At 44.3% G+C, this 17,500-nt stretch overlaps 1 protein-coding gene across 7 annotated transcripts in view; it reads left to right on the forward strand.

The window, feature by feature from the left end:
• LOC135544119 (dachshund homolog 2-like) overlaps nt 1-17,500 on the forward strand; it is a 295,810-nt gene that overhangs the window by 205,712 nt on the left and 72,598 nt on the right. For 4 of the 7 annotated variants that reach the window (XM_064971510.1, XM_064971511.1, XM_064971517.1 and 1 more), the window contains 2 exons: nt 12,953-13,125; nt 14,447-14,606. In XM_064971510.1, coding sequence (XP_064827582.1) covers nt 12,953-13,125; nt 14,447-14,606 — 333 coding nt within the window. The remainder of the gene's footprint in view (nt 1-12,952; nt 13,126-14,446; nt 14,607-17,500) is intronic. The other 3 variants (XM_064971514.1, XM_064971515.1, XM_064971516.1) reach the window with 1 other exon arrangement.

Raw genomic sequence — 17,500 nt, forward strand, 5'->3', positions numbered from 1 at the left:
CACCAGCAGCAAGAGCGAAATCATTGATGTATACAGAGAAGACTGTTGGCCCCAGAATTGAACACTGTGGCACCCCCATAGAGACTACCAGGGGTTCGGACAACAGGCCCTCCGATTTGACACACTGAACTCTGTCTGAGAAGTAGGAGGTGAACCAGGCGAGGCAGTCATTTGAGAAACCAAGGCTGTTGAGTCTGCCGATAAGAATGTGGTGGTTGACAGAGTCAAAAGCCTTGGCCAGATCAATGAATACAGCTGCACAGTAATGTCTCTTATCGATCGCGGTTATGATATTGTTTAGGACCTTGAGCGTGGCTGAGGTGCACTCATGACCAGCTCGGAAACCAGATTGCATAGCGGAGAAGGATAAGGTGGGATTCAAAATGGTCATTGATCTGTTTGTTAACTTGGCTTTCGAAGACCTTAGAAAGGCAGGGTAGGATAGATATAGGTCTGTAGGAGTTTGGGTCTAGAGTGTCTCCCCCTTTGAAGAGGGGGATGACCGCGGCAGCTTTCCAATCTTTGGGGATCTCAGACGATTATGAAAGAGAGGTTGAACAGGCTAGTAATAGGGGTTGCAACAATTTTGGCGGATAATTTTAGAAACAGAGGGTCCAGATTGTCTAGTCCAGCTAATTTGTAGGGGTCCAGATTTTGCAGCTCTTTCAGAACATCAGCTATCTGGATTTGGGTGAAAGAGAAATGGGGAGGCTTGCTGTGGGTGTGCAGGGCTGTGGGTGTGCAGGGCTGTTTATTAATTATCTATGGGTGTCTATTAATAATCTACTGGTGTATATTTAAAATCCACTGGTGTCTATTAATAATACACTGGTGTATATTTATAATCCACTGGTGTCTATTAATAATCTACTGGTGTCTATTAATACTCTACTGGTGTCTATTTATAATCCACTGGTGTCTATTAATAATCTACTGGTGTATATTTATAATCCACTGGTGTCTATTAATAATCTACTGGTGTCTATTAATACTCCACTGGTGTATGTTTATAATCCACTGGTGTCTATTAATAATCCAATTTAAGAAGGCTCTCACCCAAACCCATATTTGCACAGTCACTTTAACTATACATTCATGTACATACTACCTCAATTGTGCCGACCAACCTGTGCTCCCACACATTGGCTAACCAGGCTATCTGCATTGTATAGCCTCTCTACTGTATAGCCTCTCTACTGTATATAGCCTCTCTACTGTTATAGCCTCGCTACTGTTATAGCCTCGCTACTGTTATAGCCTCGCTACTGTTATAGCCTCGCTACTGTATATAGCCTCGCTACTGTTATAGCCTCGCTACTGTATATAGCCTCTCTACTGTATATAGCCTCGCTACTGTTATAGCCTCGCTACTGTATAGCCTCTCTACTGTATATAGCCTCGCTACTGTTATAGCCTCTCTACTGTATATAGCCTCGCTACTGTATAGCCTCTCTACTGTATAGCCTCTCTACTGTATATAGCCTCGCTACTGTTATAGCCTCGCTACTGTTATAGCCTCTCTACTGTATATAGTCTCGCTACTGTTATAGCCTCGCTACTGTATAGCCTCTCTACTGTATATAGCCTCCCTACTCTTATAGTCTCGCTACTGTACAGCCTCTCTACTGTATATAGCCTCGCTACTGTATAGCCTCTCTACTGTATATAGCCTCGCTACTGTATATAGCCTCTCTACTGTATATAGCCTTGCTACTGTATAGCCTCGCTACTGTATATAGCCTCTCTACTGTATATAGCCTCTCTACTGTATATAGCCTCGCTACTGTATAGCCTCTCTACTGTATAGCCTCTCTACTGTATAGCCTCTCTACTGTATATAGCCTCTCTACTGTATATAGTCTCTCTACTGTATATAGCCTCTCTACTGTATATAGCCTCTCTACTGTATATAGCCTCGCTACTGTATAGCCTCTCTACTGTATATAGCCTCGCTACTGTATATACTCTCTCTACTGTATATAGCCTGTCTACTGTATATAGCCTCGCTACTGTATAGCCTCTCTACTGTATAGCCTCTCTACTGTATATAGCCTCGCTACTGTATATAGCCTCTCTACTGTATATAGCCTCTCTACTGTATATAGCCTCGCTACTGTATAGCCTCTCCACTGTATATAGCCTCGCTACTGTATATAGCCTCTCTACTGTATATAGCCTCTCTACTGTATATAGCCTCGCTACTGTTATAGCCTCGCTAGTGTATAGCCTCTCTACTGTATATAGCCTCTCTACTGTTATAGCCTCTCTACTGTATAGCCTCTCTACTGTATACAGCCTCGCTACTGTTATAGCCTCGCTACTGTTATAGCCTCTCTACTGTATATAGTCTCGCTACTGTTATAGCCTCGCTACTGTATAGCCTCTCTACTGTATATAGCCTCCCTACTCTTATAGTCTCGCTACTGTACAGCCTCTCTACTGTATATAGCCTCGCTACTGTATAGCCTCTCTACTGTATATAGCCTCGCTACTGTATATAGCCTCTCTACTGTATATAGCCTCGCTACTGTATAGCCTCGCTACTGTATATAGCCTCTCTACTGTATATAGCCTCTCTACTGTATATAGCCTCGCTACTATATAGCCTCTCTACTGTATATTACCTCTCTACTGTATATAGCCTCTCTACTGTATATAGACTTGCTACTGTATAGCCTCTCTACTGTATATAGCCTCGCTACTGTATATAGCCTCTCTACTGTATATAGCCTCACTACTGTATAGCCTCTCTACTGTATAGCCTCTCTACTGTATAGCCTCTCTACTGTATATAGCCTCTCTTCTGTATATAGCCTCGCTACTGTATAGCCTCTCTACTGTATAGCCTCGCTACTGTATATAGCCTCGCTACTGTATATACTCTCTCTACTGTATATAGCCTGTCTACTGTATATAGCCTCGCTACTGTATAGCCTCTCTACTGTATATAGCCTCGCTACTGTATATAGCCTCTCTACTGTATATAGCCTCTCTACTGTATATAGCCTCGCTACTGTATAGCCTCTCTACTGTATATAGCCTCGCTACTGTATATAGCCTCTCTACTGTATATAGCCTCTCTACTGTATATAGCCTCGCTACTGTTATAGCCTCGCTACTGTATAGCCTCTCTACTGTATATAGCCTCTCTACTGTTATAGCCTCTCTACTGTATAGCCTCTCTACTGTATATAGCCTCGCTACTGTTATAGCCTCGCTACTGTTATAGCCTCTCTACTGTATATAGTCTCGCTACTGTTATAGCCTCGCTACTGTATAGCCTCTCTACTGTATATAGCCTCCCTACTCTTATAGTCTCGCTACTGTACAGCCTCTCTACTGTATATAGCCTCGCTACTGTATAGCCTCTCTACTGTATATAGCCTCTCTACTGTATATAGCCTCTCTACTGTATATAGCCTCGCTACTGTATAGCCTCGCTACTGTATATAGCCTCTCTACTGTATATAGCCTCTCTACTGTATATAGCCTCGCTACTGTATAGCCTCTCTACTGTATATAGCCTCTCTACTGTATATAGCCTCTCTACTGTATATAGCCTTGCTACTGTATAGCCTCTCTACTGTATATAGCCTCGCTACTGTATATAGCCTCTCTACTGTATATAGCCTCTCTACTGTATATAGCCTCACTACTGTATAGCCTCTCTACTGTATAGCCTCTCTACTTTAAAGCCTCTCTACTGTATATAGCCTCTCTGCTGTATATAGCCTCGCTACTGTATAGCCTCTCTACTGTATAGCCTCGCTACTGTATATAGCCTCTCTACTGTATATAGCCTCTCTACTGTATATAGTCTCGCTACTGTTATAGCCTCGCTACTGTATAGCCTCTCTACTGTATATAGCCTCCCTACTCTTATAGTCTCGCTACTGTACAGCCTCTCTACTGTATATAGCCTCGCTACTGTATAGCCTCTCTACTGTATATAGCCTCGCTACTGTATATAGCCTCTCTACTGTATATAGCCTCGCTACTGTATAGCCTCGCTACTGTATATAGCCTCTCTACTGTATATAGCCTCTCTACTGTATATAGCCTCGCTACTGTATAGCCTCTCTACTGTATAGCCTCTCTACTGTATATAGCCTCTCTACTGTATATAGCCTTGCTACTGTATAGCCTCTCTACTGTATATAGCCTCGCTACTGTATATAGCCTCTCTACTGTATATAGCCTCTCTACTGTATATAGCCTCACTACTGTATAGCCTCTCTACTGTATAGCCTCTCTACTGTATAGCCTCGCTACTGTATATAGCCTCTCTACTGTATATAGCCTCGCTACTGTATAGCCTCGCTACTGTATATAGCCTCTCTACTGTATATAGCCTCTCTACTGTATATAGCCTCGCTACTGTATAGCCTCTCTACTGTATAGCCTCTCTACTGTATAGCCTCTCTACTGTATATAGCCTCTCTACTGTATATAGTCTCGCTACTGTATATAGCCTCTCTACTGTATATAGCCTCTCTACTGTATATAGCCTCGCTACTGTATAGCCTCTCTACTGTATATAGCCACACTACTGTATAGCCTCTCTACTGTATATAGTCTCTCTACTGTATATAGCCTCTCTACTGTATATAGCCTCTCTACTGTATATAGCCTCTCTACTGTATATAGCCTCTCTACTGTATAGCCTCTCTACTGTATAGCCTCTCTACTGTATATAGCCTCTCTACTGTATATAGCCTCGCTACTGTATAGCCTCTCTACTGTATATAGCCTCGCTACTGTTATAGTCTCTCTACTGTATATAGCCTCGCTACTGTTATAGCCTCTCTACTGTATATAGCCTCTCTACTGTTATAGCCTCTCTACTGTATAGCCTCTCTACTGTATATAGCCTCTCTACTGTATATAGCCTCGCTACTGTATAGCCTCTCTACTGTATATAGCCTCGCTACTGTATATAGCCTCTCTACTGTATATAGCCTCTCTACTGTTTATAGCCTCGCTACTGTATATCCTCTCTACTGTATAGTCTCGCTACTGTATATAGCCTCTCTACTGTATAGCCTCTCTACTGTATATAGCCTCTCTACTGTTATAGCCTCTCTACTGTATAGCCTCTCTACTGTATATAGCCTCGCTACTGTTATAGCCTCGCTACTGTTATAGCCTCTCTACTGTATATAGTCTCGCTACTGTTATAGCCTCGCTACTGTATAGCCTCTCTACTGTATATAGCCTCCCTACTCTTATAGTCTCGCTACTGTACAGCCTCTCTACTGTATATAGCCTCGCTACTGTATAGCCTCTCTACTGTATATAGCCTCGCTACTGTATATAGCCTCTCTACTGTATATAGCCTCGCTACTGTATAGTCTCGCTACTGTATAGCCTCTCTACTGTATAGCCTCTCTACTGTATATAGCCTCTCTGCTGTATATAGCCTCGCTACTGTATAGCCTCTCTACTGTATAGCCTCGCTACTGTATATAGCCTCTCTACTGTATATAGCCTCTCTACTGTATATAGTCTCGCTACTGTTATAGCCTCGCTACTGTATAGCCTCTCTACTGTATATAGCCTCCCTACTCTTATAGTCTCGCTACTGTACAGCCTCTCTACTGTATATAGCCTCGCTACTGTATAGCCTCTCTACTGTATATAGCCTCGCTACTGTATATAGCCTCTCTACTGTATATAGCCTCGCTACTGTATAGCCTCGCTACTGTATAGCCTCTCTACTGTATATAGCCTCTCTACTGTATATAGCCTCGCTACTGTATAGCCTCTCTACTGTATAGCCTCTCTACTGTATAGCCTCTCTACTGTATATAGCCTCGCTACTGTATATAGCCTCTCTACTGTATATAGCCTCTCTACTGTATATAGCCTCACTACTGTATAGCCTCTCTACTGTATAGCCTCTCTACTGTATAGCCTCTCTACTGTATAGCCTCTCTACTGTATAGCCTCTCTACTGTATATAGCCTCGCTACTGTATATAGCCTCTCTACTGTATATAGCCTCTCTACTGTATATAGCCTCACTACTGTATAGCCTCTCTACTGTACAGCCTCTCTACTGTATATAGCCTCGCTACTGTATAGCCTCTCTACTGTATATAGCCTCGCTACTGTATATAGCCTCTCTACTGCATATAGCCTCGCTACTGTATAGCCTCGCTACTGTATAGCCTCTCTACTGTATATAGCCTCTCTACTGTATATAGCCTCTCTACTGTATATAGCCTCGCTACTGTATAGCCTCTCTACTGTATAGCCTCTCTACTGTATAGCCTCTCTACTGTATATAGCCTCGCTACTGTATATAGCCTCTCTACTGTATATAGCCTCTCTACTGTATATAGCCTCACTACTGTATAGCCTCTCTACTGTATAGCCTCTCTACTGTATAGCCTCGCTACTGTATATAGCCTCTCTACTGTATATAGCCTCGCTACTGTATAGCCTCGCTACTGTATATAGCCTCTCTACTGTATATAGCCTCTCTACTGTATATAGCCTCGCTACTGTATAGCCTCTCTACTGTATAGCCTCTCTACTGTATAGCCTCTCTACTGTATATAGCCTCTCTACTGTATATAGTCTCGCTACTGTATATAGCCTCTCTACTGTATTTAGCCTCTCTACTGTATATAGCCTCGCTACTGTATAGCCTCTCTACTGTATATAGCCACACTACTGTATATAGTCTCTCTACTGTATATAGCCTCTCTACTGTATATAGCCTCTCTACTGTATATAGCCTCTCTACTGTATATAGCCTCTCTACTGTATAGCCTCTCTACTGTATATAGCCTCTCTACTGTATATAGCCTCGCTACTGTATAGCCTCTCTACTGTATATAGCCTCGCTACTGTTATAGTCTCTCTACTGTATATAGCCTCGCTACTGTTATAGCCTCTCTACTGTATATAGCCTCTCTACTGTTATAGCCTCTCTACTGTATAGCCTCTCTACTGTATATAGCCTCTCTACTGTATATAGCCTCGCTACTGTATAGCCTCTCTACTGTATATAGCCTCGCTACTGTATATAGCCTCTCTACTGTATATAGCCTCTCTACTGTTTATAGCCTCGCTACTGTATAGCCTCTCTACTGTATAGTCTCGCTACTGTATATAGCCTCTCTACTGTATAGCCTCTCTACTGTATATAGCCTCTCTACTGTTATAGCCTCTCTACTGTATAGCCTCTCTACTGTATATAGCCTCGCTACTGTTATAGCCTCGCTACTGTTATAGCCTCTCTACTGTATATAGTCTCGCTACTGTTATAGCCTCGCTACTGTATAGCCTCTCTACTGTATATAGCCTCCCTACTCTTATAGTCTCGCTACTGTACAGCCTCTCTACTGTATATAGCCTCGCTACTGTATAGCCTCTCTACTGTATATAGCCTCGCTACTGTATATAGCCTCTCTACTGTATATAGCCTCGCTACTGTATAGTCTCGCTACTGTATATAGCCTCTCTACTGTATATAGCCTCTCTACTGTATATAGCCTCGCTACTGTATAGCCTCTCTACTGTATAGCCTCTCTACTGTATATAGCCTCTCTACTGTATATAGCCTTGCTACTGTATAGCCTCTCTACTGTATATAGCCTCGCTACTGTATATAGCCTCGCTACTGTATATAGCCTCTCTACTGTATATAGCCTCACTACTGTATAGCCTCTCTACTGTATAGCCTCTCTACTGTATAGCCTCTCTACTGTATATAGCCTCTCTGCTGTATATAGCCTCGCTACTGTATAGCCTCTCTACTGTATAGCCTCGCTACTGTATATAGCCTCTCTACTGTATATAGCCTCTCTACTGTATATAGTCTCGCTACTGTTATAGCCTCGCTACTGTATAGCCTCTCTACTGTATATAGCCTCCCTACTCTTATAGTCTCGCTACTGTACAGCCTCTCTACTGTATATAGCCTCGCTACTGTATAGCCTCTCTACTGTATATAGCCTCTCTACTGTATATAGCCTCACTACTGTATAGTCTCTCTACTGTATATAGCCTCGCTACTGTATATAGCCTCTCTACTGTATATAGCCTCTCTACTGTATATAGCCTCACTACTGTATAGCCTCTCTACTGTATAGCCTCTCTACTGTATAGCCTCTCTACTGTATATAGCCTCTCTACTGTATATAGCCTCACTACTGTATAGCCTCTCTACTGTATAGACTCGCTACTGTATATAGCCTCGCTACTGTATATAGCCTCTCTACTGTATATAGCCTCGCTACTGTATAGCCTCGCTACTGTATATAGCCTTTCTACTGTATATAGCCTCTCTACTGTATATAGCCTCGATACTGTATAGCCTCTCTACCGTATAGCCTCTCTACTGTATAGCCTCTATACTGTATATAGCCTCTCTACTGTATATAGTCTCGCTACTGTATATAGCCTCTCTACTGTATATAGCCTCTCTACTGTGTATAGCCTCTCTACTGTATATAGCCACACTACTGTATAGCCTCTCTACTGTATATAGTCTCTCTACTGTATATAGCCTCTCTACTGTATATAGCCTCTCTACTGTATAGCCTCTCTACTGTATAGCCTCTCTACTGTATATAGCCTCTCTACTGTATATAGCCTCGCTACTGTATAGCCTCTCTACTGTATATAGCCTCGCTACTGTTATAGTCTCTCTACTGTATATAGCCTCGCTATTGTTATAGCCTCTCTACTGTATATAGCCTCTCTACTGTTATAGCCTCGCTACTGTTATAGCCTCTCTACTGTATATAGCCTCTCTACTGTTATAGCCTCTCTACTGTATATAGCCTCTCTACTGTTATAGCCTCTCTGCTGTATATAGCCTCACTACTGTATAGCCTCTCTACTGTATAGCCTCTCTACTGTATATAGCCTCTCTACTGTATATAGCCTCGCTACTGTATAGCCTCTCTACTGTATAGCCTCGCTACTGTATATAGCCTCTCTACTGTATAGCCTCTCTACTGTATAGCCTCTCTACTGTATATAGCCTCGCTACTGTTATAGTCTCTCTACTGTATATAGCCTCGCTACTGTTATAGCCTCTCTACTGTATATAGCCTCTCTACTGTTATAGCCTCTCTACTGTATAGCCTCTCTACTGTATATAGCCTCTCTACTGTATATAGCCTCGCTACTGTATAGCCTCTCTACTGTATATAGCCTCGCTACTGTATATAGCCTCTCTACTGTATATAGCCTCTCTACTGTATATAGCCTTGCTACTGTATAGCCTCTCTACTGTATAGCCTCGCTACTGTATATAGCCTCTCTACTGTATATAGCCTCTCTACTGTATATAGCCTCTCTACTGTATATAGCCTCGCTACTGTTATAGTCTCTCTACTGTATAGCCTCGCTACTGTATATAGTCTCGCTACTGTATATAGCCTCTCTACTGTATATAGCCTCGCTACTGTATAGCCTCTCTACTGTATATAGCCTCGCTACTGTATATAGCCTCTCTACTGTATATAGCCTCTCTACTGTATATAGCCTCTCTACTGTATATAGCCTCACTACTGTATATAGTCTCTACTGTATATAGCCTCTCTACTGTATAGCCTCTCTACTGTATATAGCCTCTCTACTGTATATAGCCTCGCTACTGTATAGCCTCTCTACTGTATAGCCTCGCTACTGTATATAGCCTCGCTACTGTATATAGCCTCTCTACTGTATATAGCCTCGCTACTGTATAGCCTCGCTACTGTATATAGCCTCTCTACTGTATATAGCCTCTCTACTGTATATAGCCTCGCTACTGTATAGCCTCTCTACTGTATATAGCCTCGCTACTGTATAGCCTCTCTACTGTATAGCCTCGCTACTGTATATAGCCTCGCTACTGTATAGCCTCTCTACTGTATATAGCCTCGCTACTGTATATAGCCTCTCTACTGTATATAGCCTCTCTGCTGTATATAGCCTCGCTACTGTTATAGCCTCGCTACTGTATAGCCTCTCTACTGTATATAGCCTCTCTACTGTTATAGCCTCTCTACTGTATATAGCCCCTCTACTGTATAGCCTCTCTACTGTATAGCCTCTCTACTGTATATAGCCTCGCTACTGTTATAGCCTCGCTACTGTTATAGCCTCTCTACTGTATAGCCTCTCTACTGTATATAGCCTCTCTACTGTATATAGCCTCACTACTGTATAGCCTCTCTACTGTATATAGCCTCGCTACTGTATATAGCCTCTCTACTGTATATAGCCTCTCTACTGTATATAGCCTCACTACTGTACAGCCTCTCTACTGTATAGCCTCTCTACTGTATAGCCTCTCTACTGTATATAGCCTCTCTACTGTATATAGCCTCGCTACTGTATAGCCTCTCTACTGTATAGCCTCGCTACTGTATATAGCCTCGCTACTGTATATAGCCTCTCTACTGTATATAGCCTCGCTACTGTATAGCCTCGCTACTGTATATAGCCTCTCTACTGTATATAGCCTCGCTACTGTATATAGCCTCTCTACTGTATATAGCCTCTCTACTGTATATAGCCTCGCTACTGTATAGCCTCTCTACTGTATATAGCCACACTACTGTATAGCCTCTCTACTGTATATAGTCTCTCTACTGTATATAGCCTCTCTACTGTATATAGCCTCTCTACTGTATATAGCCTCTCTACTGTATATAGCCTCTCTACTGTATAGCCTCTCTACTTTATAGCCTCTCTACTGTATATAGCCTCTCTACTGTATATAGCCTCGCTACTGTATAGCCTCTCTACTGTATATAGCCTCGCTACTGTTATAGTCTCTCTACTGTATATAGCCTCGCTACTGTTATAGCCTCTCTACTGTATATAGCCTCTCTACTGTTATAGCCTCGCTACTGTTATAGCCTCTCTACTGTATATAGCCTCTCTACTGTTATAGCCTCTCTACTGTATATAGCCTCTCTACTGTTATAGCCTCTCTACTGTATATAGCCTCACTACTGTATAGCCTCTCTACTGTATAGCCTCTCTACTGTATATAGCCTCTCTACTGTATATAGCCTCGCTACTGTATAGCCTCCCTACTGTATAGCCTCGCTACTGTATATAGCCTCTCTACTGTATAGCCTCTCTACTGTATAGCCTCTCTACTGTATATAGCCTCGCTACTGTTATAGTCTCTCTACTGTATATAGCCTCGCTACTGTTATAGCCTCTCTACTGTATATAGCCTCTCTACTGTTATAGCCTCTCTACTGTATAGCCTCTCTACTGTATATAGCCTCTCTACTGTATATAGCCTCGCTACTGTATAGCCTCTCTACTGTATATAGCCTCGCTACTGTATATAGCCTCTCTACTGTATATAGCCTCTCTACTGTATATAGCCTCGCTACTGTATAGCCTCTCTACTGTATAGCCTCGCTACTGTATATAGCCTCTCTACTGTATAGCCTCTCTACTGTATATAGCCTCTCTACTGTATATAGGCTCTCTACTGTATATAGCCTCGCTACTGTATAGCCTCTCTACTGTATATAGCCTCGCTACTGTATATAGCCTCTCTACTGTATATAGGCTCTCTACTGTATATAGCCTCTCTATTGTATATAGCCTCACTACTGTATATAGGCTCTACTGTATATAGCCTCTCTACTGTATAGGCTCTCTACTGTATATAGCCTCTCTACTGTATATAGCCTCGCTACTGTATAGCCTCTCTACTGTATAGCCTCGCTACTGTATATAGCCTCGCTACTGTATATAGCCTCTCTACTGTATATAGCCTCGCTACTGTATAGCCTCGCTACTGTATATAGCCTCTCTACTGTATATAGCCTCTCTACTGTATATAGTCTCGCTACTGTATAGCCTCTCTACTGTATATAGCCTCGCTACTGTATAGCCTCTCTACTGTATAGCCTCGCTACTGTATATAGCCTCGCTACTGTATAGGCTCTCTACTGTATATAGCCTCGCTACTGTATATAGCCTCTCTACTGTATAGCCTCTCTACTGTATAGCCTCTCTACTGTATATAGCCTCTCTACTGTATAGCCTCTCTACTGTATATAGCCTCTCTACTGTATATAGCCTCGCTACTGTTATAGCCTCTCTACTGTATATAGACTCGCTACTGTTATAGCCTCTCTACTGTTATAGCCTCTCTACAGTATATAGCCTCTCTACTGTTATAGCCTCTCTACTGTTTTTCACTGTCTTTTTTACTGTTGTTTTTATTTCTTTACTTACCTATTTTCACCTAATAGCTTTTTTGCACTATTGGTTAGAGCCTGTAAGTAAACATCTCACTGTGAGGTTGTATTGTTGATCTTTCTATTTCTCTCCCTCTCTCGCTCTATCTCACTCTCTCTGTCACTCTCTTTTCGCACCCTCTCTCTCTCCCACACTCTCTCCATTCCTCTCTCTCTCTCTCCCTCACCATATCTCTCTCTCCCACTCTCTCTGTCTCTCTCTCTCTCTCTCTCTCTCTCTTCCGCTCTCCCTCTGTCACTCTCTCTCTCTCTCTTCCTCACCCTGCTCTCTCTCACCCTCCCTCTCTCTCTCCCTCCCTCAACCTCACCCTCTCGCTCTCTATCTCTCTGTGTCTCTCTCTCTGTCTCTCCCTCCCTCACCCTCTCTCTCTCCCTCCCTCACCTTCTCTCTCTCTATCTCTCTCACTCTCTCTCTCTTTCTCCCTCACCCTCCTTCTCCCTATCTCACCCTCGCTTTCTCTCTCTCTCACTCTCTTTCTCCCTCACCATCTCTCTTCCTCTCTCCCTCTCTCTCTCTCTTCCTCACCCTCCGCTCTCTCTCTCTCTCTCTCTCACACCCTCCCTCTCTCTCCCTCACCCTCTCTCTCTCTCAATCTCAATCTCTCTCTCCCTCACCCTCTCTCTCTCTCTCTCTCTCTGACTCACCCTCTCTCTCTCTCTCTCTCTCTGACTCACCCTCTCTCCCTCATTCCCTCTCACTCTTTCTGTCTGTAGGACTGGACCTACCCTTCATGATGATGCCCCACCCCTTGCTGCCCGTCGGCCTGCCGCCTGCGTCTGTTGCCATGGCAATGAACCAGATGAACCACCTGAACACCATCGCCAACATGGCCGCCGCAGCTCAGATGCACAGCCCCTTATCCAGAGGAGGAGCGTCTGTCATCAAGGTAAGGAAAAGGACTCACATGCTCACAGACATTTATCTTTTAGAGATATCCTCATTGTTTTTGCGAAGCCGCTGTAGCAATTCACCCAACACTCTGAATACAAAGACCTTCACATTACATGTAGACTTTAAACCATATACTTATGGTTTATTCCTCATTCATACCACCCATCTGTGAATGTATTTCAACAGTGCTCACTACACCACTAGTGCTATTATAACAGATTGTGCAGATGTGAGAGACTTTCATCCCCCTTAAAATGGATGTTAGTCTGTGGCTATCATATTAGCACTGTTGAAGAGGGCTATAATTCAGCTCTAGAGACTAGTAATGAGTATAATTCCACATAGGAAAGTATGTTAATATCGACATTAGATTCATTCCTTCCATCTCCCCACGAGGCCAGAACAGAGAGGATGGGTAGACGTTTCCTACCAAGGGGGTTGGCAGACTGCTAGGGTAGTGTTTGTCACTGAGACTCACGGCTCATGTCAGAGACAGCCAGGGGAAATAGCATTTACACAAATACACACAGAGAGACAGACACACAGAGAGACAGACACACAGAGAGACCGACAGTACACATATTTTCTGAACATTTTTGAATATCCTACTGCTTTGCTATTAACTTAATTAATTTCTACAGAAATGTAGTATATTTGTTTTCAGTCAGACACTAACACAGACTATTCAACTCACTTCTCAGACATAGCACCCTTCCTCTAGTGACCTGCTCCAGAGGGACATGTATGTTGTCTATTTTTTGTGTCCTGCCCTCAGAGTCATAGTTTTTTGGGGGGGCTGCTAGGGCAGGCCGTAGATCACCTCTATTTAAATAGTACCACCCGGATTGCAGATGGCAGAGGGAGATTGCAGCGTCTGGTGCTGTTTACTTTTCCAGCATCCCACTCACCCCGGCCTGTTTGCCCTACCCTACATAGATATCAGAGAAGAGGAGAGGGGGAAGAGGGGGAAGAGGGGAGAGAGGTAAGGAGAGAGGGGAGAGGAGAAGAGGGAAGGAGAGGGAAGAGGAGAGGATGGGAGGAGAGAGGGAAGAGGAGAGGGGAGTGGGGATAGGGGAGAAGAGAGGGGAGGAGAAGAGAGGAGAGGAGAGGAGAGGAGAGAAGAGGGGAGGGGAGAGGGCTTCATCTCCATTTGGATTGTCTGACATTAGGAGTGTTAGGGACGAGGGACCAGCAGATGTGAGGTGTCCACATGTGTTGTAGCTAGCTATGTGTGTATTTGTTTATAAATGTGTGTGTGTGTCTGTTTATAAATGTATGTGTGTGAGTGTGACTTTACTGAATTAACTCTTTACCAGTCTGACCCTCGGTCTCTGTGGCAGGAGTGTGTCCAGGACAGCCCTTCTCCGGCCCCCTCCATGGAGGAAGGTCCTCGCCCGGGCTCCCAGCCCTCCTCACACCCCAGCAGCAGTGCCTCCAGCTCCCCCGCCCCGCACCAACACACCCCCGACCGCCTGGGTGAGACACAAGCATATCTTTCTTTCTCATGTATCTCTGCCTCTCCTCCTCTCTATATCTCTCTGTGTCTCTCTGTATGCCTGTCTCTCTGTCTCTCTGCCTCTCCTCCTCTCTATATCTCTCTGTGTCTCTCTGTCTCTCTGTCTCTCCTCCTTCTATATCGCTCTGTGTCTCTCTGTCTCTCTGCCTCTCCTCCTTCTATATCTCTCTCTGCCTCTCTGTCTCTCTGCCTCTCCTCCTTCTATATCTCTCTGTGTCTCTCTGTCTCTCTGCCTCTCCTCCTTCTATATCTCTCTGTGTCTCTCTGTCTCTCTGCCTCTCCTCCTTCTATATCTCTCTGTGTCTCTCTGTCTCTCTGTCTCTCTGCCTCTCCTCCTTCTATATCTCTCTCTGCCTCTCTGTCTCTCTGCCTCTCCTCCTTCTATATCTCTCTGTGTCTCTCTGTCTCTCTGCCTCTCCTCCTTCTATATCTCTCTCTGTCTCTCTGTCTCTCTGCCTCTCCTCCTTCTATATCTCTCTGTGTCTCTCTGTCTCTCTGCCTCTCCTCCTTCTATATCTCTCTGTGTCTCTCTGCCTCTCTGTCTCTCTGTCTCTCCTCCTTCTATATCTCTCTGTGTCTCTCTGTCTCTCTGCCTCTCCTCCTTCTATATCTCTCTGTGTCTCTCTGTCTCTCTGCCTCTCCTCCTTCTATATCTCTCTGTGTCTCTCTGTCTCTCTGTCTCTCTGCCTCTCCTCCTTCTATATCTCTCTCTGCCTCTCTGTCTCTCTGCCTCTCCTCCTTCTATATCTCTCTGTGTCTCTCTGTCTCTCTGCCTCTCCTCCTTCTATATCTCTCTCTCTGTCTCTCTGTCTCTCTGCCTCTCCTCCTTCTATATCTCTCTGTGTCTCTCTGTCTCTCTGCCTCTCCTTCTATATCTCTCTGTGTCTCTCTGTCTCTCTGCCTCTCCTCCTTCTATATCTCTCTGTGTCTCTCTGTCTCTCTGCCTCTCCTCCTTCTATATCTCTCTCTGTCTCTCTGTCTCTCTGCCTCTCCTCCTTCTATATCTCTCTCTGTCTCTCTTTGTCTCTGCCTCTCTGCCTCTCCTCCTTCTATATCTCTCTGTGTCTCTCTGTCTCTCTGCCTCTCCTCCTTCTATATCTCTCTGTGTCTCTCTGTATGCCTGTCTCTCTGTCTCTCTGTCTCTCTGCCTCTCCTCCTATATCTCTCTGTGTCTCTCTGTCTCTCTGCCTCTCCTCCTTCTATATCTCTCTGTGTCTCTCTGTCTCTCTGCCTCTCCTCCTTCTATATCTCTCTCTGTCTCTCTTTGTCTCTGCCTCTCTGCCTCTCCTCCTTCTATATCTCTCTCTGTCTCTTTGTCTCTCTTTGTCTCTGCCTCTCTGCCTCTCCTCCTTCTAGATCTCTCTGTGTCTCTCTGTCTCTCTGCCTCTCCTCCTTCTATATCTCTCTCTGTCTCTCTGTGTCTCTCTGTCTCTGCCTCTCCTCCTTCTATATCTCTCTCTGTCTCTCTGTGTCTCTCTCTCTCTTTGTCTCTGCCTCTGCCTCTCCTCCTTCTATATCTCTCTGTCTCTCTGTCTTTCTGCCTCTCCTCCTTCTATATCTCTATGTGTCTCTCTGTCTCTCTGCCACTATATCTCTCTGTGTCTCTCTGTCTCTCTGCCTCTCCTCCTTCTATATCTCTCTGTGTCTCTCTGTCTCTCTGCCTCTCCTCCTCTCTATATCTCTCTGTCTCTCTCTGTCTCTCTGCCTCTCCTCCTCTCTATATCTCTCTGTGTCTCTCTGTCTCTCTGCCTCTATATCTCTATGCGTCTCTCTCTGTCTCTCTGCCTATCCTCCTCTCTATATCTCTCTGTGTCTCTCTGTCTCTGCCTCTCCTCCTTCTATATCTCTCTGTGTCTCTCTGTATGCCTGTCTCTCTGCCTCTCCTCCTTCTATATCTCTCTCTGTCTCTCTGTCTCTCTGTCTCTCTGCCTCTCCTCCTTCTATATCTATCTGTGTCTCTCTGTATGCCTGTCTCTCTGTCTCTCCTCCTCTCTATATCTCTCTGTGTCTCTGTCTCTCTGTCTCTCTGCCTCTCCTCCTTCTATATCGCTCTGTCTATCTCTGTCTCTCTGCCTCTCCTCTTTCTATATCTATCTGTGTCTCTCTGTATGCCTGTCTCTCTGTCTCTCCTCCTCTCTATATCTCTCTGTGTCTCTCTGTCTCTCTGCCTCTCCTCCTTCTATATATATCTGTGTCTCTCTGTATGCCTGTCGCTCTGCCTCTCCTCCTCTCTATATCTCTCTGTGTTTCTCTGTCTCTCTGCCTCTCCTCCTTCTATATCTCTCTGTCTCTCTCTGTCTCTCTGCCTCTCCTCCTCTCTATATCTCTCAGTCTCTCTGCCTCTATATCTCTCTGTGTCTCTCTGTCTCTCTGCCTCTCCTCCTATATTTCTCTCTGTCTCTCTGTCTCTCTGCTTCTCCTCAATTCTATATCTCTCTCTGTCTCTCTGTCTCTCTGCCTCTCTCTGTCTCTCTGTCTCTCTGTGTCTCTCTGTCTCTCTGCCTCTCCTTCTTCTATATCTCTCTCTGCCTCTCTGTCTCTCTGTGTCTCTCTGTCTCTCTGCCTCTCCTCCTTCTATATCTCTCTGTGTCTCTCTGTCTCTCTGCCTCTCCTCCTCTCTATCTCTCTCTGTCTTGCTCTATCTCTCTGTCTCTCTGTCTCTCTGTCCCTCTGTCTCTCTGTCTCTCCTCCTTCTATATCTCTCTGTGTCTCTCTGTATGCCTGTCTCTTACTGTCTCTCTGTCCCTCTCTCTCTCTCACTTTCCACTTTCTCTCTAGACCGTTGTTTGTAAATAAATAAACTGTATAAACAGGCCAAGACGGACATCTGCATATAAACATGTTGTTCACTGAC

This window comes from Oncorhynchus masou, chromosome 8 (genome assembly GCF_036934945.1).
Source record: "Oncorhynchus masou masou isolate Uvic2021 chromosome 8, UVic_Omas_1.1, whole genome shotgun sequence".
Lineage (NCBI taxonomy): Eukaryota > Metazoa > Chordata > Actinopteri > Salmoniformes > Salmonidae > Oncorhynchus > Oncorhynchus masou.